The sequence below is a fragment of the Elephas maximus genome, chromosome 24 (assembly GCF_024166365.1).
Source record: "Elephas maximus indicus isolate mEleMax1 chromosome 24, mEleMax1 primary haplotype, whole genome shotgun sequence".
In the NCBI taxonomy this organism is placed as follows: domain Eukaryota; kingdom Metazoa; phylum Chordata; class Mammalia; order Proboscidea; family Elephantidae; genus Elephas; species Elephas maximus.
In genome coordinates, this window is record NC_064842.1 from 5,620,640 (window position 1) to 5,644,136 (window position 23,497).

Below are 23,497 nucleotides of genomic sequence, written 5' to 3' on the forward strand. Positions count from 1 at the left end.
TGCTTCTTTTCCCTGCTCAGCCCAAGCCACCATGTGCTCTGCTACAAACGTGCTGACTGGCTGAGGGGCCCTGCTCTCCAGGTAATTAATCCTTTCCTATTTTTTAATGTAGGTTAAGCAGGTGTGAAGCCTCTGGAAGACGGAGAGGAGGTAGCTGCTCTTCAGAGACACCCCTGGAGTTCCAGTGCTTAATTGGCCTCAGATGACTCCCTGAAACCGGATAGGCCGGTTACTGGCCTGGACATTCAGGTATAAAGTTGTTTACTCTACGTCCAGTTGAAGAGACTGGTCTTTCCCCCTTCTTGAGTTTATAACATTAACAATTTGCAGTTAAGACTCAGTGCTCATTCTGGCAATGGAAATATAACTTTCTTACAGAAAGCAAAGTTACATGGTTAATGGAGGCCAGCAAAATTTCAGGACTAAGTTAAACTGACTACGTCGTTGTTGTTAGCCTTGTCGAGTTCCCTCGTCCCTCCGTTGTGATCCGTAGGGTTTTCACTGGCTGATTTTCAGAAGTAGATTGCCAGGCCTTCTTCCTAGTCTGTCTTAGTCTGGAAGCTCCGCTGAAATTTCCATTCAATGTCACAGCAACACACAAGCCTCCAGTGACCTAGAACCCAAGTCTCTCACATGGTAGGCATCTCTGAATTACCAACGGACGGTATTACCCACTATATTTTTCTCTTCAACTGTATTACAGTACACTCGTAGTTTTTAACTCCTGTCATAACAGCACTGAACTACAAGAGTTCTAAATGTAACAGAAAGGTGAACAACAACTCAAAGGAGATGGTGAGTGACTATATTAGCTTCATACTGGTCAATTCGTATTAGACAAGACAGAGACAAATGAACGGCGCATTTCAGCTGCGGCGGCTTTCTCTCTCCGCTTCTCCTTTCGCCATTATTCTGATGACCCCCCCAGTAGAGGAAAGGCAGCAGCCTATTGGATCTCAGGATCAGAAAGTGTCTCCTGATAGTCCTCACACCTTTAATTCCCCCTCAAGGGGCCAGAGTGAGTTCACTTGGGCTCCCTCTCCCCATTTCTCCATCCACACCAGCACCACCTCTTTTAACAGATCTAACCCACACTTTGCACCTTGAACTTGATCACTGAACCCTGGTCTAAAAATGAAGTAGGCTGTTCAGTCACATAAAGAAGACAGGCACGACTGATAATCTTGGGGGACAGCACACAGAACATCAACATTACATGGCTTTTCTACACCGAGTTTCGTGATCCAAAATTACCTCAAATTCTCCTTGTGGCGAAGAAAAAAAGCCCCATTTTTTACAACACACATGCACACACGCACATACACACACACACACTACTACATAGCTACAAGGCACTAGCACTTTGAAGTAATGTTCCGTTTTGTGTAGAGTGACTTGAGTATTTCTTTTCCAGAGTAATTAGGTCACCTCCAAGCTTTCATAAACTAATGTTGATAAGTACAATCCTGGGTTATGCAGCTGTTTTTATCTATAAAATACAATGCTTCACACCAGGAATTCTGAGTTCAGCTGAGTAATACTTACACCCTCTTCCAAAAAGAAAGCTCAGCGGTTGGTTTTTTTTTTTTTAAGAAATCACTTCTCTGTGTTTAGAAAGTGTTTTTAAATTGCTCTGTATTCTACAGAAAACTGTTTCTCTGATGCCTGAAGTCTCCAGCTGCCACACAATTTATATCTCTTTCCTCTGCTCTTTGTTTTTCAGCCATTTTCCCTGAATGTCAAAGTCAATTTAGTGCATTTCACTTTGCTGAATAAATCAGAGGCGAAATCCTTGCTAAAAGTGAAAATTTGATTTGCTAAAAGGAGCTTAGGGCAACTATTAATCAATATATCCAGAGTGTCAAAGCCAAGGCCAGGACAGACATGCATTCATTTGGAGATTGGCTGAGGCAGATAAAGGAGGACGCAGGGTAAAAAGTGCCACCAGCCCACGCAAGGGAGGTGGGATTAGGGGTGGAGACAGGGTCAAACAGGAGCAAAGGGAGAAAGGAGACAGAGCCTGCAGTGTGTACTGCTCTCCTCTCCCAAATTATTCAGTTAGACGTGGAAACAGATCTTTTAATTATTTAAGTAAATTGGATTTATACTAATTATGCCAGCTTTCATATAACAATTTTCTCACAAGACCCAAAAGTCTCTCTCATTAACTCATCGAGTAGCTTTAAGAAGAGCCTAAAATTCGGAGGTAAGTGTTCCATGAACAAACAGAAGAATCTCAGAACATAAAGATAACATGACTCGAGCCAGATCTATGGAATGTCAATGTTTTGGACATCCTGGGGTACATTCCAGGGTACTTCAGGCTTCTGAAAGATCATGACATACAGCAAACTGAATGACTGAACTCATCGTGTGAGCTAAATCATTCAAAAGAGCTCAGCAGTTACTGTGAACTTGCCAGAAAATGGTATCTTCTTTTAGTGCATAGTGTATATAGGAAACATCAACACAACACACACACATTAAAAATGCAATGTCATTTTTAAGCACTGGGTCATCTATCTCTCTGTACACTGACTCAAAACTTCTGATTTTAATCTTTTCAAAATGCAGTTCTAAACATGTCATGCTCAGTTAAAATTTTCATTGGCTCCCCCCTGCCTTCTGTATGAAATCAGATTTCCTCATCATGAAATCTGAGGTGTTTCATGATAGGACCCTTGCCTATATCTCCAACCTCATGCCATAACCGCCACCCCCCGGCCCCACTCTTTCCATACTTCCTCGTGACTCCACGTGAAGCACTATATTGTAGCATCATCGCTGGGGTGTAGCTGTCAATTCCTCTTCCTGTGTCACCCACTATACCGTGACGCTCTGAGGAGCAGGGCTGCGCTGTATTCATATGTCTCTCCCTGGTGCACAGTTGCCTGTGCGGCACAGAGCTCATTTAGTGTTCACGCAAGGAAGGATGGAGGGAGCCCAGGAAGGAGAGAAGGAAAGCGACAGAAACTGATCCAAGACTAAGTGGTGGAAGTAGTATTTTTGATGTTGGATGTGGTAGAAGGCTTTCATAACTACCTACTTCTGATCTAGTTATAACTTCCGATCAAATTCAATGCCCAGCACATCTGAACAGATCTAGGGACCCCAGCATTCAATTTTAGCAACCTGTATTTTAAGGACTTTTCCAACTATTTACATGAGCAACAAAACAGGGATTGACTTGTTTCATTAAAATTTGTGATCAGGGATATCCAGGGCATTCTATCAATCAAGCACCTTGATTTTACTGATTTAAAGTTGTGTCGTACATTTCATTTTTTTATTTACTCTCCTTTCCTTTAATCTTTCCATTGTAAATGTACAGAGACAATTTAAAGACAGGGCAAGTATGTTCCGTTCACCTAACCTTGTTACAAAATGCAGGTGGGTAATATGGAACGAATGACAAAGAACGTGGGAGGAGTAGATGAGGAGTGGGAAGAAAAACGTAATCGTTGTTGTTGTTAGGTGCCATCGAGTCAGTTCCAACTCATAGCGACCCCATGCACAACAGAACGAAACACTGCCCGGTCCTGTGCCGTCCTTACAATCGTTGTTGTGCTGGAGCCCATTGTTGCAGCCACTGTGTCAATCCATTTCATTGAGGATCTTCCTTTTTTTTGCTGACCCTCTATTTTACCAAACATGATATCCTTCTCTAGGGACTGATCCTTCCTGATAACATGTCCAAAGTAAGCGAGACGAACTGTCATCATCCTTGCTTCTAAGGTGCCTTCTGGCTGTACTTAATTAATAAAAGTAACATCATTAATGAATCTCAATTTAAGTGAACTATTCTATGTGTCTGAGTAACTTTACCAATGGTATGAGTCAAACCTCCTGACTCTCAAGTTTGCTTATCTACAAAGTGGGGATAATAAGGGAAAAAAAACACACTTATCTACAGAATTGTCATGGGCATCAAATTAAAAAGTTTGTCAATGGCAAAGAACTACATGAAAAGCAAAAAAACAAACCCGTTGCCATCAAGTTAATTCTGACTCATAATGACCTTATAGGACAGAGTAGAATTGCCCCACAGGATTTCGAAGTCTAATTTTTACAGAAGCAGACTGCCACATTTTTCTCCTGTGGAGCACCTGATGGGTTCATACCTCCGACTTTCTGGTCAGTAGTCAAGTGTTCAACCACTGTGCCACTAGAGCTCTTTTCAAAGTACTACATAAAAGAACAAAACAAACAAACAAAAAAAAAACCTGTTGCCATCAAACTGATTCCAACTCATACCGACCCTATAGGACAGAGTAGAACTGCCCCACAGGGCTTCCAAGGAGCACCTGGTGGATTGGAACTGCTGACCTTTTGGTTAGCAGCTGTAGCTGGCCATAGCTCTTAACCACTGTGCCAACAGGGCTCCAAGAACTACATTGTTGTTGTTGTTAGGTGCTGTTGAGTTGGTTCCAACTCATAGCAACCCTGTGCACAACAGAACGAAACACTGCCCGGTCCTGCGCCATCCTTACAATCGTTGTTATGCTTGAGCTCATTGTTGCAGCCACTGCGTCAATCCACCTCATTGAGGGTCTTCCTCTTTTCTGCTGGCCCTGTGCTCCGGCAAGCATGATGTCCTTCTCCAGGGACTGATCCCTCCGGACAAGAACTACACAGATGTTACTTATTTTTATATTTAAAAGTTTAACCCCATGAAAAAGGATACATATGAACAATTCAGGTCTGAACTAATGATCAGTCCAAAGATGTTATCAGACATACATGCACACACATAGGCGTGCATATTTACACAGGCATGATGTGTGATTCACGGTAGGGACCCTGTCACGTACATCTTTGATTTTTCCCACGGTGACCAGCAGAGCATTAGGTACAGTGCCTGATCATAGCTGGCTCTAAAATCCTTGAATTTTGTTCAATGATTACTATGACATTATGATTTTGCTTTGATCAGAAGTATACAGCGGCATGGCTGTGTTTGGATGACAAATGTGTGGCACAGTGGTTAAGAGCTCAGCTGCTAACCAAAAAGTTGGCAGTTTGAATCCATCAGCCGTTACCTGGAAAACCTGTGGGGCAGTTCTACTTTGTCCTATAGGATCCTTATGAGTTAGAATCAACTTGAGGGCAATAGGTTTGGGTTTGGTTTAATTCAGTGGAGTCCCTGAGTGGTGCAAATGGTTTACATGCTAGGCTGTAAAGCAAAAGGGTGGCAGTTTGAGTTCACCCAGAGGTGCCTTGAAAGAAAGCCCTGGCAATCTACTACCAAAATATCAGCCACTGAAAACCCTATGGAGCACAGTTCTACCCTGACACACATGGAGTTGCCATGAGTTGGAATGGACTCGACGGCAACTTTTTTTTTTTTAGTAATAGAGCAGAAGCAATGCTGGAATAGAGGTAAGGTGAGCACACGGAATTTGGTCTGATCACAGAGGGTGTGTTAGGTCTCAAACAGTGGTACCCACTGATGAGGAATGGTCTCCTTGAGCAACTTTAACAACATCTGGGCTGAATCTCTACCAAGAAGACCTCACAATTTCTTTGTCACACTGCTTTTCTATATCCAGCAAAGGTAGCTGCAGAAAATGAAGGACTTTTTAGGTTCTGTCTCAATTATTTTTTTCAAAACACATTTCTCAACTTCCTGGTTCCATGTCTACATCAAGATGTGACTTCTGAAACTGATGAGCTTTCAATTCTTCTAGGTTTGGTCAAGGAAGGTGAGCTACATCATTCAGACTCTAAAGATCCCACCTAGGACAGAATGAGGACAATATCCATACAATGATCCTCTTGGCTGAATAAGCCTCCCCCGCCCCTATTAAAACCATTGTTCGTTATAAACGTTTTTGTAAATGGCTTTTATGAATACTAACTTTTTGGATCACTTGGTTTTAACTGCAACAAAATGACCATCTATGAGCAGCGTCTTGGAAACTCAAATGAACACTGAATGCCCTGCTTTTAGATTATGCTTTATAATTTTCAAATTAATTTTATACATATGTGTATAATTTCTATGTGTACTTTTTCCTCATTTGATTTTCACAATATAACTAATGACCAGAGGAACTAAATAACTGACAAAAGTTTACTCAACTGAAGCTCAGGTTTTCTGATTTTACTTTCAAAATTATCCCACCCTTATAAAATCACCACTACAGCTAGACAGGTATACAGCTACCAGGTACATTAAGTACAGCCTCCAAATAATTGATAATTGAATATATTTAAAATTTAAATAGTCTTATTAAGTGCCAGGGCTTTGGGTCTTAAATTTAACTTTTCTCCACTTAACTAAAAGACGCAACTACTTCACAGTTTTGAAGTCATTAGGATACGTACACAAAAGAAATATTAGTCCTGAGAAAAGAGGCTACATTTGCCTTAAGGGACTCAGAGGGAAGTAGCAATTACAACCACACGTAAATTCAGTTATGGGACTGGATGGGGGGAAGACCTTCAGAGCCAATGGACAGTTTTGTGCTATACCTATTCTCAATCAACTAATCAATAAACGTTTATTAAGTATTTGATACAGATGGAAAACAAAGTTCTTAGGTGCCACATATACGTTGTATAACCCACCCTTAGTCGCTATGGCCTATTCTCTGCACATGGCACCACACTCACACACATGTACACATGGAAACAAGTGTGCGTTAAAATGGAAACAAACATACGGTAATTATCTCCTCATTTTTGTGCTTTTTCACATACCCTAATGATTTAATGGCGCGACCAGCTTAAGATAAGTAATGAGCATTTTTAAAATGAAACCTCCACAACTTTGGTTAGGGAATAACAATCTAAAAAAAACTGTACTCTACATAAAATACATTAGAATAAGAAACATCTTCAAGCAGGGTCATTAGCAACAAGGAGTCAAAACTAGCTTGCGTACTTTCTCACAAAATGTATACTCTAACGTACAAAGTCTTTGGCCATACTTTATAGAGTTCCGTCATTTCTAGAAAAGTCTAAATACTTCTGTTGAGAAAACTATAAAAATCCAAGTCACTGAACAATTTTGGTACCTTCTCGTAAGTGAATGTTTTTACAAAGAAAGGTTTCAGGGTAAGTAGAAAGTACCACTTTCTGCCCTTTGGATTTCTAGTTCTGGCGTGCCTAAATATACTTATAAACTGTTTTCTCACATAATCGTCCTAGTGTGGTTTTCTTTTACAGCTTAATAGTTCCTGCTTCCGCCTGGTATTAAGAAAAACTATAGCTTTTCTTTTTTTAATCATTTTGATGTCACTACAACAAACATCATTTCTAAAACTGAACTATGAGGCAAGGCCCCGAAACTTGAGCAGAGTCTTTGCTTTTCTGTGGCTGTTTAATTTGCTATGTTGGAAATAAACAAGCCTACTTGGAATTTTGCCATATTTGAGAAAGAAAAAAAATTCTTAAAACACACTCACTCACTTAATTGTTCAAATACCTTTCCATTCTTTTAAAGTAAACTCTCCGGCAAGATCCAGAAATATATTTAAGCCACTTAGATAGGTCAGCTACCATGGGTTATGCTGTCTCAAGCACGCTCTGACTAAGCACATTCCACATGTAGCTAACAAAGTTACAGTACACCAGGATATTTTAATCACCCACAAAGAACAATAATAGATCTGACTGCTGGGCTGACAATCGCCTTACCACCCCCTGTGAAACCTAGCTCTGATATCTGTGGAGCCTCCATTACTCAGGGGCCCATTCTAAAAAAGGCCAACAATGGGGAGAATGAAGCGGAGTGTGCAGTGCCTTCCTATCTACATAAAAGAGATTAGAGACGACAGCGTTCCATTTTACAGCTCAATCATATTGTGTTAGCATGCGCTTATCCGAGCGCGGACGAAATTGAAAGAGAAATAAAAAAGAGTCAGGCAGATAGGAAGCAGAAAAGCGAGGCACGAGCAATTTCCAAGGATATAAAAGGATGCTAATGGCGGGGCCCTGTCATTCTTAAAAAGGGCTATTAGGGCACCGTCATCTGTTCTCGCGCCCTTACGTTCCTTCGACTAAAGTCAAGCATTTTCTAAAGCCCTAGTGATCTTTTCCTTCTAGAGATAAAGTACGGTCATGTTTCATAACAATATACTTTTCCATTTATATGATTTATTCTGTAAGTCAACTAATTCTATTTACTGATTAAAAAGAAAATGCTCCATAAGTATTTTCTTCAACATTTTCTTTTGCTGAGTTCTTCACTTTTTATGTATCAAAAGCAAGTGTACAAAAGTACACTCCCAGCAGGGAAAGAAAGGTCTGATCTTAACTTAGACGCTAAACTTAATTTCAAAAATATATGTATGTGTATGTCCACGAGTGTGTATTATACTAACGGAGAACACATAAAAAAACAAAAGGCTTGAGTTTTAGTCTATTTAAAAAAAAAAAAAAAGACTTCACTTTCGTTTTAGCATAAGTTTTACAAAAACAATGAGTTTTCAAGTTAAGACTAACATGGGTGAAATTTCAGTTCTGATGCATTTGATTCTGAGCCCCGTTATCAGGACTGGCTCCTGTTATCAAGAACACGGCTTCGCTTTTATCGAGGCAGAGATGTGACTTCAGTCTTTTTATTCTTTCTGTCTTTGCCTCCCTGCCCCACCCTCCACGCAGCCACTGCCTGGCCCTCTGCTGCCTGGCCCTCTGCTGCCCAGCCTTCCTGAACCCACAGTACTCTTCGGTATCAGAGTACCCCTCCTTCCACCTGAAAACCCCATATGCCATACTTATTGTTGGAAAATTAAAAAGAAGTTCAGTTAATCTTTGTTTTGCTAATCTCTTTCTGAAAAGCCAAGATACTTCTTGCAACCATTTGAAACACCCTCAGGGAATCACGAGAATCTGAGCTGTGAACCATCTCTCCACAGTGATCTCTGGCATGAGCTGTGGAGAGAGATTACGTCAGTCCCCACCAATTCCAACCTCAGCTTAAGACTGAGCACATAATCGTACAGTAATTGTTTCCACCGCTGGCAATGGTGTTACTCATAGTTATTTAAAGCTACTGTCTTTACAGCAGTCACTATAACCCCTTCACTGTGACATGTTCCTTTGTAAGCTGACATTTCTACTTAGATACACAACTGGACCCATGACTGGACCACTGAGTTTTCCTTACCAGAAGGCCTCCGAAGGCGTTGTTGGCTTTAATAAGTCTTTACTATGGAAGGTCTAACATAAAGATATTTGCCTGACTTAAAAAAAACCTCTTAATTTAGGGTGACCTGGGGCAGACTTCTCTGAAATAACGAGTGGTTTGGAAATACGGTGACATAGTCTTTCCTGCACTTGTTGCTACTAATAACAACAATTTTATCACCACTATTATTTTGAAATAGTTCTTTCAAATGCAGACAACTGGGAGACTGAAACATCCTGATTGTACACCAGGAGGCAATTCTGAATGAGTGTTTTGAAGGCACCTGATACACTTGTGCAAGCCTCTTCACCTCTCTCTGCCTCAAATCTCATCTTTGAATTGAGGATAATAACTCCTGATTCCTGGGTTAGACTGGTGGTTCTCAACTGGGGGTTATTTTGTCCCCCAGGGGACATTTGGCAACGTCTGCAGATATTTTTTGGTTGTCACAACTCAGGGGTGCTACTGGCATCTGTGGGTAGAGGCCGAGAATGTTGCTGAACACCCCACAATGCACAGAAGAGTCCCCTACAACAAAGAACGACCTGGCTCCATATGTCAATAGTGCAGAGGCTGAGAAACCCTGGGTTGAATAATTGCAGATAAACGGACAGAGAGACAGACAGACAGATGCATATATATGCTATATATACAGTATACATAGACAGATAGAATGATAATTAATATAAACGACATGACATATATTATCTAAAATAGTTTTCTTGGAGGCTTCAACAAATGGTAATTTTCTTTCTTTCTGCTCTAAAACCCTTGGGTAACACTTCCCTTCCAAACAAATTTTCATACATTGTTTAAGCAAACTCTGTCTGTTCCCATTGTCACAGTTCCTAAACATCTTAGCATCTTCTAACACACCTCTTTTATTTTTGCTTTTTCTAAAGGTCACATACATGTGATTACAGCCCAGTGCAGCAGCAGCTGTGCACATGATGAAATTCTCACCCCACTTTCAGATGTAGTAATTCTTGTGCAGGCACCTTCTAAAGAACACACTCAGGCCTACCTATCTAACTAGTTTTGACTTAATTTGGGGTGCTTTATTAGCAAACGGTGTAAGACAAAGTAGCTGGTATAATACAGAGTGATGTTTAAATTAGTTTACAATTTGCCTGGCCTCATCTAGAACTGCACCGAACAAAGCCATTCAGAAATGTCAGCTGTGTTCCTAACCACTGTAACAAATTGTCGCCTGAACGCTGCACACCTAATGACTTCAAATTAGCTTCACTGCGATATCGCCTGACAGTTCATTACGACTGTTAGCAACATAGCTGGCGTATCATGACCAATAAATTGGTTTCAGTGTGGGCTGGGAAAGGGACTTCCATCAATTTGATTAAAGAAATTACTGTAGCATTCAAAGCATAAAGACAAACTAGTTTAAGGAGACAGAAATAAGTTAACTGTACCAGAAAAACATTGCTTCATCATTCAAAAACTTGTTTATAAACTACTTGCAGATCAAAGTTCAAACAAAAAATTAATCCAAGCAGAATTCTAAAAATCTTAAACTGTTATCAGGTGCATGCTTATTGATATTACAGGATGGATCAAGAAAGACGAATAATAGGACACTTTAAAAGACTAACGTTAAATTACCATTTGAGAAAATCTACCATGTCACTTTAACTTTTGCTTATTTACATACAAATTCACAGTAAATATTCCATTATAAACCAAAGCAAAGCTGTGAATGTGTACAGCAATTCAGAATAGATTGTCACCATGAACAACAAAATGAGCGATTCCTGAAAGGAAAAAGGTACAATAGACCACTGTTGGCCCAGAGAAACACTTTTTAAGGTGAAAAGAAAAAAGCAGAAATATTTCCTTTAGGAGAAAGCATAGGCATTTGAGAGAAATGGAGACTTTTTTTTTCAAAGTTACCTTCTCTTTATCCTATGTTGGCAATGGTACCTTCATAAAGAAAAAAAATAAATTAACAAAAGCCCTAGGTGGTATAGATATAGAGGTTCTGCTTCTGTTAGGATCAGCAAAGCTCTGAATTTAAATGTGATAAAAAAAAAAAAAACAAATGCAAAGTTTAAAAAAAAAATCTTAATGAGAAAAATTTGAATTTGCCTAATTCTACATCTATATCCTAGGTAATTAATGGCAACCTTCTTTTCTGTTCAGAAAATGTACCTGGAATATGCTTCGCCCATCCAATGATAACCACCAGCTCGCGGTCGGCCAGGTCACACAGTGTAGTGAGGGCTTTGATGTCACTGTCGGGGACAGTGGGGTCAGGCATGGCATAGATCTTCTCCGGCTCGGCCACCAGCAAATGTGAGACGATCTTGTTATCTGCAGGATCAGACCAGAACGCAGCAAGATCACTGGTACTATCAGCCCTTTTCTATAAACCTGAGTCTGCTTTTTGAAAAAATAATGTCAAATTGCCAGTAATAAACCCCAAATATTCCATTTACGGTTCAAGACATGTATATTAAACAGAGTTCAGTAAAACCCTCAGCAAGAAATAAGCCATTGCAGCGGTAGTAGGACGTGTTCCTTTTCTTCTTCTTTGCCCTACCTGTCTTTGCTGAATGAAGCGCCCGTCCTGCAATGACAATTTTTATAGCAAACAGATCAGGGAAGTTAGATGCTTTCTGGTTTGCTCTCGGATTCTCAGGTGGGGTTTTGGGGAGCAGATTTAAATTCTCTACAACAGCTTTAAAATAGCAATCCAGAAGTAAACCGGTGAGGTACAGAACACAGCGTGGGAGGCAGAGAACTACTAATGCTATAGTCATCAAGGGTGGGAGCGTCATTAATTGTCTTAATTCCTTTAAGGAAGAGTAAAGGTCAGAGCCCTCTGCCTGCGTGAATTACTGACTATATAACTCCATCTCCGTGGGACGCATTGAATAGGATGTCTTTGCTTCCTCCCCCTCCGCCACACTCAGCCAGCTTTCCAAATATAGCTAGTGTTGGTCTCCAGAAAAATACTGCCACTTAAATGTTACAATATTTTCTGCTCTTAGTGCCTAATTCTTTAATTCTTGATTTTCATCTGTTGTCTTTACTCTGTTTTCTGGTTCGGATTTATCTGTCTGAAATTTGTGATATATGTTTTAAAAATCCTTTGTAAAATAAACACTGGAGATAAATGGAAAGCTTCACATCAAATGTGGTTTATTGCTCAGAGGCATGTGGGAGTTTATGGAAGGGGCTGTAAAGCCTTGCCAACGGAATGATTTTTCTAGTTGGCTCTATTTTCAATTTTTATGGGTGGCTTTCGACTTTATACTTTCTTTTAAGTGAAAAGATAAGAATGGGTAAGAATAAACCAAATATTTAAATGCGCTATGGACCGCTACCCTGGAAAACCAGGGTATTAAGCGGCATCTTTGTGAATAAAGCCAAAGTTTCCACTGGAATTTACCAGATCATTCATTTCTCACTATAAATTTTCAACTTTTTTCACCCAAAATGAAAAGACTTCATATAACTTACAACTGAAAACATAGTGTTCTTTTAGACTCCTTTCGTGAAATAAGAAGCAAATTTATCCAAGCCACAATTAAGTCTTTTTCTAAGAGTTGATATTCTAAAAATGTATTAATATGGATCACAGATGAAATATAGTTATGCAAATAATCAACAGTTAACAAGTCATTGGCAGTAATATTCAATTATCATCAAACTGAATAGGCAGATTTGGGGAGGAAATATTCCCCAATACTCTATTTCCTAGAAAAAAATATGAAAAAGAGATTCCTTTCTGGTTTGCAGGATCTGCAAAGAATGACATTTGTTTCTTACATATGCTCTAGAAACAGCACCCTGTGTTTTCAGTCCCGCTCGGAAAAAGGTGCAACTTCCATTGCCCCGACAGAGGAACAAAATCTGCCGGCAACCACTGAATTTCTCAGGATTAGAAGAAAACGCAATAATAAAGGGCACAAAAATGTAACCAAAGGGTATCTTGATTCTAGTTATTTTAACACAGGAAAAAGCCTACCTATTTCACCCAAGTCAGGGCGTACTTGACTTGAGGGGTCAGAGAAATTTGGTTGAACCTTTGAAAGCCCCAGCACTCAGGAAACAGAATAGCCGGCAGCACTGTTTCTAGGTAAATCTGATTTAATGTCTCCCTAATTAGAATCAATAGAACCCAATTTACATTCCGGGGCTTTTGTAGCACACAGTCAGGTAGGGTCCAGAAATCTCCCCTGCCACCTTCTCAGCAAAGCCCAGGCACCATCTCTTGATGCTTATCTGACAGGATCTGAAAATTAAGTTTTATAAATGTTTGTTACAAAAACACACTAATTGGAAGGACTAAGGAAAATTAACACAGAGGCCTTTAGATAATGAGTAATGATTTATTAGAAGTCCTCTTTATCTTGGACAAATGGAGCTCGCTGAAATTGCTGTAATCTTCTTAAAGGTACTTGACAAGCCCCTTCCCAATTCCTCGGGTTTACAGAGAAAACTGGGGATGCTCCTCCATCGTGAGGTCTTACACGTGGGCTGGCCCTCATTTTTCTTCCAGTAGAGGAAATTATCAATGGTTTCAGTCAATGCCCGTCTAAAAATAAATAAGAAACGGGCAGTCTATATATGGTGGAATCCAGAAAGAACTAAACCTCTAACGAAATTAAGCATTAGTGTTTATTGCATTTTATTGCATTATCAGAAAGTTTTTTATTATAATGTGCAAAATCTGCTTAATGCCCTCCTGGATTGTATTTGCAGAATGCCAAACAGTTTATGTAGGCTGCGGAGAAGACGCCAGATTGGACAATCGAAGGTATAATCAACATAATGTTTTTTGGAAAGGCAAAAGGAAACCATGCCATATGTTCACTTAAGCTTTAATTTTATGTAAAACTGGTTGCTTTTCCTTTGACATAGCTGAAATGTCCTCTCATTTACAGCTCAGGGCCTGTTTTATTTGTTTAACAGATTCCCATATGCTTACATGTATGATACACAGCAGTGACCCCTCCTGGAGAAGCTGAATGAGAAGCTGGCACTTCCGTCCCTTGAAAGCAGGCGTATCAAAAATCATCCATGCCTTCTTTAGAACTATTATAGCTTCGACTTCCTCTGATGAGTGCTGATTGTGTTGTTTTAGGCAAAGACAGCTAAATGTGAGAATTACTTTCACCGCAGCACTTCTAAGTGCCTAGTCTGAACCCCCTCCGTCAGCACCCTAAAATGTTAGTTCTGTTGTATTACAGCTATTAATTGATTCTTCAAAAAATGGGATACACTTATTGCCTCAGTCTATATTCCAGCTCTTCTTAGTTAACGACAAAGAGAATGGGGCTTACATTTTAGCTATGTACCGATTGTCCTCTCAAATTGCAACCTGGCATCATAAAACCAGAGACTTTTTACAAACAATTCATGATGCCCATAAGGGTGCCTGAGATGAAACCACTAACCTATGCTTGGTAGTAGCAGGGACCATTCCTGCTTTAACCTCTTGCTAGTTAGCATGCTAACCTTCCATAGCTCCAAATTAATGAGGCCCCTAATGTATTTTCGTTGCGAGGTTGAGCAGGGAAACTTATTTAGTTAGTGAAAACTACAAAATCACTTTCTTGTGAAATCGGAAACGAAGAGCTCCAATGAACTAATGATGAAGGTATGATCCATTTTATGGACCTCTGAAAATAAGATCACCAGTAACTGCAAAATCCACACTACATAAGCTAAACACTAATGTGCTTATGCTTCCACAAAATGACTAGCTGAAAAATGGTAAAAGGGAGAAAACCAAAGAAAACTTAAAAGAAGAAGAAGAAAAAAAAAAGATAATTAGCCAAGTCGCTGTTGGTCTTCATAGGCAGTCCTTGGGAATAAAGGCACAGCCCCCAACAATGAGACGTTTCCTTAGAGTAAGGAGGGTGGGCACAGCAAAGCTGATGTACATAGAGCCAACTGGGAGGAATCCCGTGCTGGGAGCCAGACATATCTGCTGTACTTACATGGCTTTTTGGCTGGCTGAACCAGCTGAGGGTTCAGGTATGGGCTGTTCTCCGCATCTATTCTGCGCTTGTACTTCTGTCGACCTCCACGTACTCTGTCAAGACGCACCCCTTTGGAGAAAGAAAGAAAGGCACTGGCTTACTGTTTAGGTAGCTATCTTGGAGACCAGTCATATACACAGACGGTACCATCCAGGGACTCTGTGTTATTGTTGTTAGATGCCATCACGTCAGTTCCGACCCTTAGCAACCTTACGTACAGCAGAATGAAACACTGCCCAGTCCTGCAACATCCTTACTACGTTGTTATGTTTGAGCCCACTGTTGTAGCCACAGTGTCAACCCATCTCGTTGAAGGTCCTCCTCTTTTTCGCTGACCTTCTACTTTGCCAAGCATGGTGTCCTTCTCCAGGGACTGGTTCCCCCGATAATGTGTCCAAAGTATGTGAGACAAAGTCTCGCATCCTTGCTTCTAATGAACATTCTGGCTATACTTCTTCCAAGACAGATTTGTTTGTTCTTCTGGCAGTCCATGGTATATGCAATATTCTTCACCAACACCATAATTCAAAGGTGTCAATTCTTCTTTGGTCTTCCTTAGTCATTTTCCAGCTTTCACATGCATATGAGGCAATAGAAAACACCATGGCTTGGGTTTGGCGCATTTTAGTCCTTAAAGTGACATCTTTGTTTTTTTGTATTTTAAAGAAGCTTTTGTAGCAGATCTGCTCAATGAAATATGTCGTCTGATTTCCGGACTGCTGCTTCCATGGGTATTGATATCAGACAATGTTCCACTGCTATTCATTAGGTTTTGGCTGGCTAATTTTTTCAGAAGTAGGCTGTCAGCCAGAGTCTGTCTTAGTCTGGAAGCTCACTTGAGACCTGTCCACCATGGGTGACCCTGCTGTTATTTGAAATACCAGTGGCATAACTTCTAGCATCAGAGCTACACACAAGCCAGCATAGTACCACAAACTGACAGACACGTGGGGTATGTAATTGTAGGGTGTGTAAGTAGAGAGGCACCAACATGCTGCTGGAATTACACCACACAAAATTCAGTCCTGTCAGGCGAAAGGAGTGTTCCATATTAAGCAGTCACTATGTCTCAGAAGGGCAATGTTTCAGAAGGGCAATGTTATTGACGTTTTGGCACGCATTGGTTTACACTGTCAAAGGACGAAGCAAAAGGAGCTTCCCGAAGACAGGGTGCAGAAGGTTAGGATGTCAAAGGATGGCATGTTAATGAGGGAGAGGTGAAAGGCTGAATCGGAAAGTAGACAAAAGGAGACAGGCAGGGGTAAAACTTCGTCCCAAATAATGGTGCATTGGGTCAAGATTCAAAGAGGTTTTGCTGACAGTGGACTTAAAACATTAAGGGAAAAGGCAAAAAAGAAAGAAAAACATTAAAAAGGAGAAATGCTTCATTTATGTGAGGGAGCAGAGGGGTTGGGCTTATTACTAATCTGGTTTCCAGTCCCTAATTGTAAAGTTCAGGACGGGACCATGTAGTCCTTAACAAATCAGGAAAAGACTACTTGGTAGTAGGGACAGGGAGAGACTCTACTTGTAGAATTAGGTTGCTCCTTAATAGAGATAACAGTGTAACATTATACACGAATAAATTCAACCAAGTAATGCACTGTGCAATTGGACCAATAAGCAACATCATAATAATAAATGGAGAAAATATTGAAGTTGTCAAGGGTTTCATTTTACTTGGATCCAGAATCAATGCCCATGGAAGCTGCAGTCAAGAAATCAAACTATGCATTGCATTAGGCAAATCTGCTGCAAAAGACCTCACTGAAGTGTTAAAAAGCAAAGATGTCACTTTGAGGACTAAAGTGTGCCTGACCCAAGCCATGGTATTTTCAATTGCCTCATATACATGTGAAAGCTGGGCAATGAGTAAAGAAGATCAAAGAAGAATTGATGCCTTTGGATTATGGTGTTGATGAAGAATATTAAATATCACTGTGGACTACCAGAAGAACAAACAAATCTGTCTTGGAAGACGTACAGCCAGAATGCTCCTTAGAAGCGAGGATGGCAAGACTTAGTCTCGTGTACTTCGGACATGTTATCAGGAGGGACCAGAGCCTGGAGAAGGGCATTATGCTTGGTAAAGTGGAGGCCAGCAAAAAAGCAGATCCTCAAGGAAATGGATTGACACAGTGGCTGCAACCACGGGTTCAAACATAGCAATGACTGTGAGGATGGTGCAGGACCGGGCATTGTTTCCTTCCACTGTGCATAAGGTCGCTGTGAGTCAGAACCAACTCGACAGCACCTAAAAACAACAACAACAATGCATTGTACATATCTTGAAATTTCTCAAGCTGTTTAGAAAACAGATTCAATTAAAAGCATGCTCATTATTATTTTACTGAGCAGCTTCTCAGAGCTTTTCATATGCAAACAGACTCTGTAGAACTCTAATAGGGACATAAAACATATGGGATGTTTCACAAACCATTTCAAGAAAGGGTCCTCTTTTTGGGGAGTGCTTAAAAATTTTTTTTTTTTTTATCAATATCGCCTGGAACATGTCAGTTGTTGGTTATCTGAATTACGTGAAATAGTTTGAGAAATCTGTTAATCCTGAAGGTGAATTTATGTATATTCAAAGGTTAGGGATAATATTAGTCATCCAGGGGGTAAAAGAAAACACACTTTCATGCTTTCCTAATATATACTAGCTTACAGCTACTTATCTTTTAGCGATACACAAAAACATATATTTGTACATATATCTAAATAAATCCTAAATTGTCGTACAGAAACATCAGGGTATAGTTTAAATGAAATCAGGAAATAACTCCTACTGCAATTAAATTAAAAAAATTTAGGCAAACAAATATCAAAACCCAGGGAAGTTAGATACAGCTGCTTCTGCACTGAAAACAATCCTGCAGGTGGGTCACAAGGCAGTTGTATTTCCTACCCGCTAGTTCCACTATGGAAACCCTGGTGGTTAACCACTACAGGGTTAAGTAGTGGTTAACTGCTATGGCTGCTAACCAAAAGGTCAGCAGTTTGAATCCACCATGCGGTCACTGGAAACTCTATGAGGCGGTTCTACTCTGTCCTATAGGGTCACTATGAAACTTGACGGCAATGGGGGCGAGGGGGGGAGTTTCACTATACTTTGTGCTTACATTGAATTCTTTTCCTTTGTTCATCTAATTTCCAGTGTTCTAGTTTTACTGTGTTATATTTACCAAAGTCTAGTAACTTCCACTTCTTTCCCCTTTTTTCGTGTTTTATCTTTTTTTCACCTCTTCCTCTCCAAAAACTTGCTCAAAATGGTTGAATCTCCTTCTGGCTCTTTCATTAATTAGCTCTGTAAACTTTGATGAATCCCTTAAACTTATTTGTTTTTTCTAAATATAAAATGGGCATAAAGACAATATCCTCCTTGATGTTTTGTTGTAAAGATCCAGTAGTATTATATCCTGGATATTATACAAATAAGTTATCAAAATATTTTAGAAACCTTAAAATGATAAGTAAAAATAAGATGGTCATCATTATGCTGTTATTTTACTGAAATATCACTGCAATACTTTACTGAGATGTATTTTTCATCATGATCATTTATTGAAAATCTATCCCCATGGAGTCTGACAATCTACTCTGCCTCAATTCCGTAGGTAAACAGATTTGAGGTATGATAGACTGGTAAGATAATTCCAAGGATAGAAGCCAAATAGTGACACTATTTGATGTCTAACTGATTTATAGGAATATCTGGCATCCCATTCTATTTACTGCTCATCTCTGTCACTAATAATATCATGTGGATATGTGATGATATTAGGACAGCTACAGGACCTAATCCAAATTCTATTCAAGAAGGAAGAAGCTTTCCCCGAGTTTAGCTGTTAAGTACACACTACAGAGTTAAGTAGAGAATTGACAATTACCCAATTAACCTAGTAAATTTAAAAGGCTCAAATTATTTTAGAAAAAGAGAAACAAATACTTACTACGATCGGAACCTGGAAATCCAGATTTGCCATAAACAAACATCAACCTAATCCAAATATTTCCACTTAAGTTGACACAGCTCATGTCTTCACACTTTCACAATCTTAAATACAAACAATTTCTGTTTGGACTTTACTTGTAAACCAATTTTGAGAAAGTTTAAAGTCAGATTTCTCCCAGAAAATAAGACACCCACAATGTTTAATATCTGACAGGATCCGAAGTTAATTAAGGCAAATAGATTTTCTATTCATGTGGAGACTGCCATTACCTTTTTTTTTTTTCTTAATAAAAGATTTTAATAGTTGGCATTACCTACCTAACAGAACATTTCACATTGCTTCTTATTTCAAATACTGCGCGTGCCTACATAGCCACCAGGGAATTACAAATCTTATACATTGTCAGAATTTACAAAATTGGAAAGCAAGAGTAGGGCAAGGAGGAAAAAAATAAGCTTTGAGGCAAATAAACACCAACAGCAGTAAAACAGCTCAGCACAAGGTCTTCTTAGGTCAGCTAGTTTTAAGTCTATATTTTATGCTCAAATGCAAATTTTTATAATATTATATAGTCCAAAGTCAAAAGTGTTTTTCACATTTTTAATAAGCACAAAGTCAAAAGCATTTCATAGTGTAATAAAAGATCTCCCCTTCAGAAAATTACACAAGGATACCCTAGCCTACTTTCCTAAATTAAAGAGATTTATGACAGTTCCCAAATAAAGATTTGCTAAAAACATTAATTACATAGACCCACGGAATACTTAAGTATCCCATGAACAGTTAAGAAAGGTGAAAATAAAAATAATAAAAGATAGCAAATAGATAGTTGTGTTAAATAAATGTAACTGAACAATGCTCGTAACTGAGTGTTGGAGAAACGATGGAAAACAATAACTTCTGAAACAATCAGGTAAGGAGGAGGGGCACTCTCCGGAGTACTATGTGACCTCCTGATACTGCAGCTTCTGTTTTGTGTGAGAAAACTTCCCTCCTTCCCTTCGGGAACAGAGGTACCTAGCAGTGTCCTTGAATTCTCCTAAGATTTCTCTAAGGGGAAGCATCATAAACAGAGGATACAGAAAATCCTTTTGAGGAGCTGCAAGAATAGAAGCAAAGGAGGTTAGCAGCATCAGACACAGCAGCAGGAATTTTAACGGCAGCCTCTGTGATGGGGTTCTCCTCCAGGACAACACCCTGACAGTCTACCAGTTTAACCAAAAGAAGTGTGTGTTTATAGGAGTCTTGCTTGGTAAGGGGATGAGTGAAATTTACTTGTATGTTCAAACACATGCTCTAGGGAGTATCTAAGCATAGTAAATTTTTCAAGAGTACCTAAGGCAATAAAATAAACTAACCTCTAACTTCTACTGCCCCTTCTCAAAATAGACTGTAATACTGTTAAATATGGCCTCATGATTTAATCCTTTCTGACTCCTCATACCTATATCTCCTACCAAGAAATACCATCATTGTTAACTGAATAAATCAATTTCTACATGAAGTATCTTGGAATAATCTAAAACAGCAGCCAGTATTAGAAGCCACCGGTTATGGAGGGCTTATTATATGCCACGCAACAGGTTAACTGCTGTAAATATATTAACTCATTTAGTCTTTATAGGAATCCTGTGAGACAGTTATTACTTTTCATGTTTCCTATGTAACATCCTTTAAAAGTTACAGGCCACTTTAAGAGTTGATTACCTTTTAGTGGAACATACTTTGCTTTGTGTCTAAATATCCTGAATTACCATATCGAAAGATCAGAGTGCAGTTACGTGAAATCAGGTGATAACTTTAAGAGCAATTAAATAGATTTAGGCAAACAAATACCAAAAACCAGAGAAGATAGATACAGTATGAGAAACTGGAACGAGCAAGAGGGAGATCCAGGAATGAGAGTTGGGGGTTGGAAAACCTACATTCTTAAACACTACATTTATACTGCTTGTCTGCCATCAAATTCTATTTCAGAAAAGGACATTTGGGGTGTACTTCAAAAGCGGAAGGAAAGGTAGCTACAACGCCATTGATTTTTGAGGTGAACAATCTTCTCTACATGAAATGGAGCATCTGTGACAAAGCTGGCAGGATAACGGACCATGAGGAAAAATGGGATAATTTTGTATTTCCTAAGTGGAAACCCTGGTTGCGTAGTGGTTAAGAGCGGCTGCTAACCAAAAGTCAGCAGTTCAAATCCACCGGGTGCTCCTTGGAAACCCTATGGGGCAGTTCTACCCTGTCCTACAGGGTCGCTATGAGTCGGAATTGACTGGACGGCAACAGGTTTGGTGTTTTTTTTGTTTGTTTGTTTTACTCACTAAGTGATAACCCCAGAACCCAGTGCTGTCGAGTCAATTCCGACTCGTAGCGACCCTATAGGGCAGAGTAGAACTGCCCCACAGAGTTTCCAAGGAGCACCTGGTGGATTAGAAATGCCGACCCTTTGGTTCGCAGCCGTAGCACTTAACCACTATGCCACCAGGGTTTCTGGCACTAAGTGATAAAAAAAAAAAAAAAAGTGATAGGTAGATTAAATTTTTCTCACCTAGGACAGTTTGTAGTTATGCGACCATACCTCAAAATATGATAGTTATGTTCAAACCAAAACATGATAAAAAGATTCAAATACTCTGCATTTCTACTGAGGCAGGGAGCCAGAGGTATTCAATTCATTTCCTTACTCCTGGTTCCTCCTTGGAAACCCTGGTGGCTAAGAGCTACAGCTGCTAACCAAAAGGTCAGTAGTTCGAATTCACCGGGCACTACTTGGAAACCTTATGGGGCAGTTCTACTCTGTCCTAAAAGTCTTGGTTTAGGTGGTTCCTCCTTAATGTTGTTGTTGCGTGCCATCGAGTCAATTCCAGCTCAAGGCAACTCCATGTGTTACTGCATAGAAGTGCCCCATAGGATTTCCTTGGCCATAATCTTTACGGAAGCAGATCACCGGGTCTTTCTTGCACAGAGCCTCTGTGTGAGTTTGAACCACCAACCTTTCTGAACGCTTAACTGTTTATGCCACCAGGGCTCTTATATCTGTCACTGTAAATCAGACAAAGCCTATTTTGCCAGGGCCTTGGAGGCAGAGCGACATTGTCATTGGATTTTATGGCTCAGGGAGGCCTCGGCAGCGGCGTTCCCACGAGACATCCCTGGCCAAGGGTTACATTCTCTTGTGATGGAAGATCATGACAACAGTTGGGGAACTTGGGAGATGGCTGGGTAGCACGTGGAAACCCTGTGACATCTGCTGAACAAAAGAGAAAAGTCACACAGGGAGAGAAAATGCATACCCATTAGGCAAACTTTTTTCTTTTTTTAAACTAAGTCTTCAGTCACTAAAAAAAAAAAAACAGTCACTAGAAGAGATAAAAACCATGACTCACATTAAAGCCTCCTGGCTATACAGATGAATCAACAATTAGCAAGGGGGAATCCTTCCTTTGGGTCTCCTGATAGCTATCTGGACTGTTAAACACATGAGGCCCGCAACAGGAGTGCAAAGGCTTCCCTCCCTTTCAGATTCAAGTTGCAGATAAAATACATTTGTGAATTTCTGTGCTTAGGACATAACCCAACAAAGTTCCTTCTTCTTCTTCTTTTTTAAAGATATGATTGACTACTCTTGGCCGGTTCCGAGGCACATGTGATAAATCTGTAATCTGGGTTGGAGCTGAAATCTAACTGATAGAAATTCAACATAACCATGACCAAAATATTTAGCGAGAGAATTGTTGCACCAGAGGTAAAGTTACCTCATTTGAAGCATGGAGCCCTAATCTATGACACATACAAGTACAAATTAGGTCATCTGCAACAGGTGACAAGTTTTAATTGAATGTCTTCTGTCTGCAATTCTGACAAAAGGGGAATGGAAATAAATGAGTCTGGCAGGACAGCCCTGAGCCTTACAATACCCAATATCTCATTATTTTTAAACAGTTATCTATAAACTGATGCTGACAAGCCTTGAACCTTTTATTTCTGCTCAAGATGAGGTGGCTGTGAAGGTAAAAAAGAAAAAAAGAGGGCCATCCAGAACGTTACATTAAACATGCAATGCCTGCCATTATCACTTCCCCAATGTAATTAAAGGAAATCTCCGATTCACAAGGCACTATTTCTTACTTTGCTGGATGTCAGAAAGGGAGAGAGGCCAGAAAACACTTGGCCTTCATTTGGTAAACATAGGAACTGCCTTTAAAGAAAAAAAGAAAACCTGCCCTTTCCTTCTGCTGCCTGTTAAATTTTTCATAAACTATTGAAAGGGCATTTACTGTGGCCCCTGCCTACCTAACCCACATTTTGTCTTGTTCTATTTCGTCCTGGCTACTCTTCCTCTCATGCTTTTCTAAATTGTTTTCTCATGTGAACGAAGTTACGAATTAGTGGATGAA

The 23,497-nt window shown here is 39.8% G+C and overlaps 1 protein-coding gene across 17 annotated transcripts in view; it reads right to left on the minus strand.

Moving 5' to 3' along the window:
• ESRRG (estrogen related receptor gamma) overlaps positions 1-23,497 on the minus strand; it is a 724,179-nt gene that overhangs the window by 62,189 nt on the left and 638,493 nt on the right. For all 17 annotated transcript variants that reach the window (XM_049868242.1, XM_049868248.1, XM_049868244.1 and 14 more), the window contains 2 exons: positions 15,100-15,210; positions 11,300-11,461 (listed from right to left, as the gene is read on the minus strand). In XM_049868242.1, the coding sequence (XP_049724199.1) occupies positions 11,300-11,461; positions 15,100-15,210 (273 nt within the window). The remainder of the gene's footprint in view (positions 1-11,299; positions 11,462-15,099; positions 15,211-23,497) is intronic.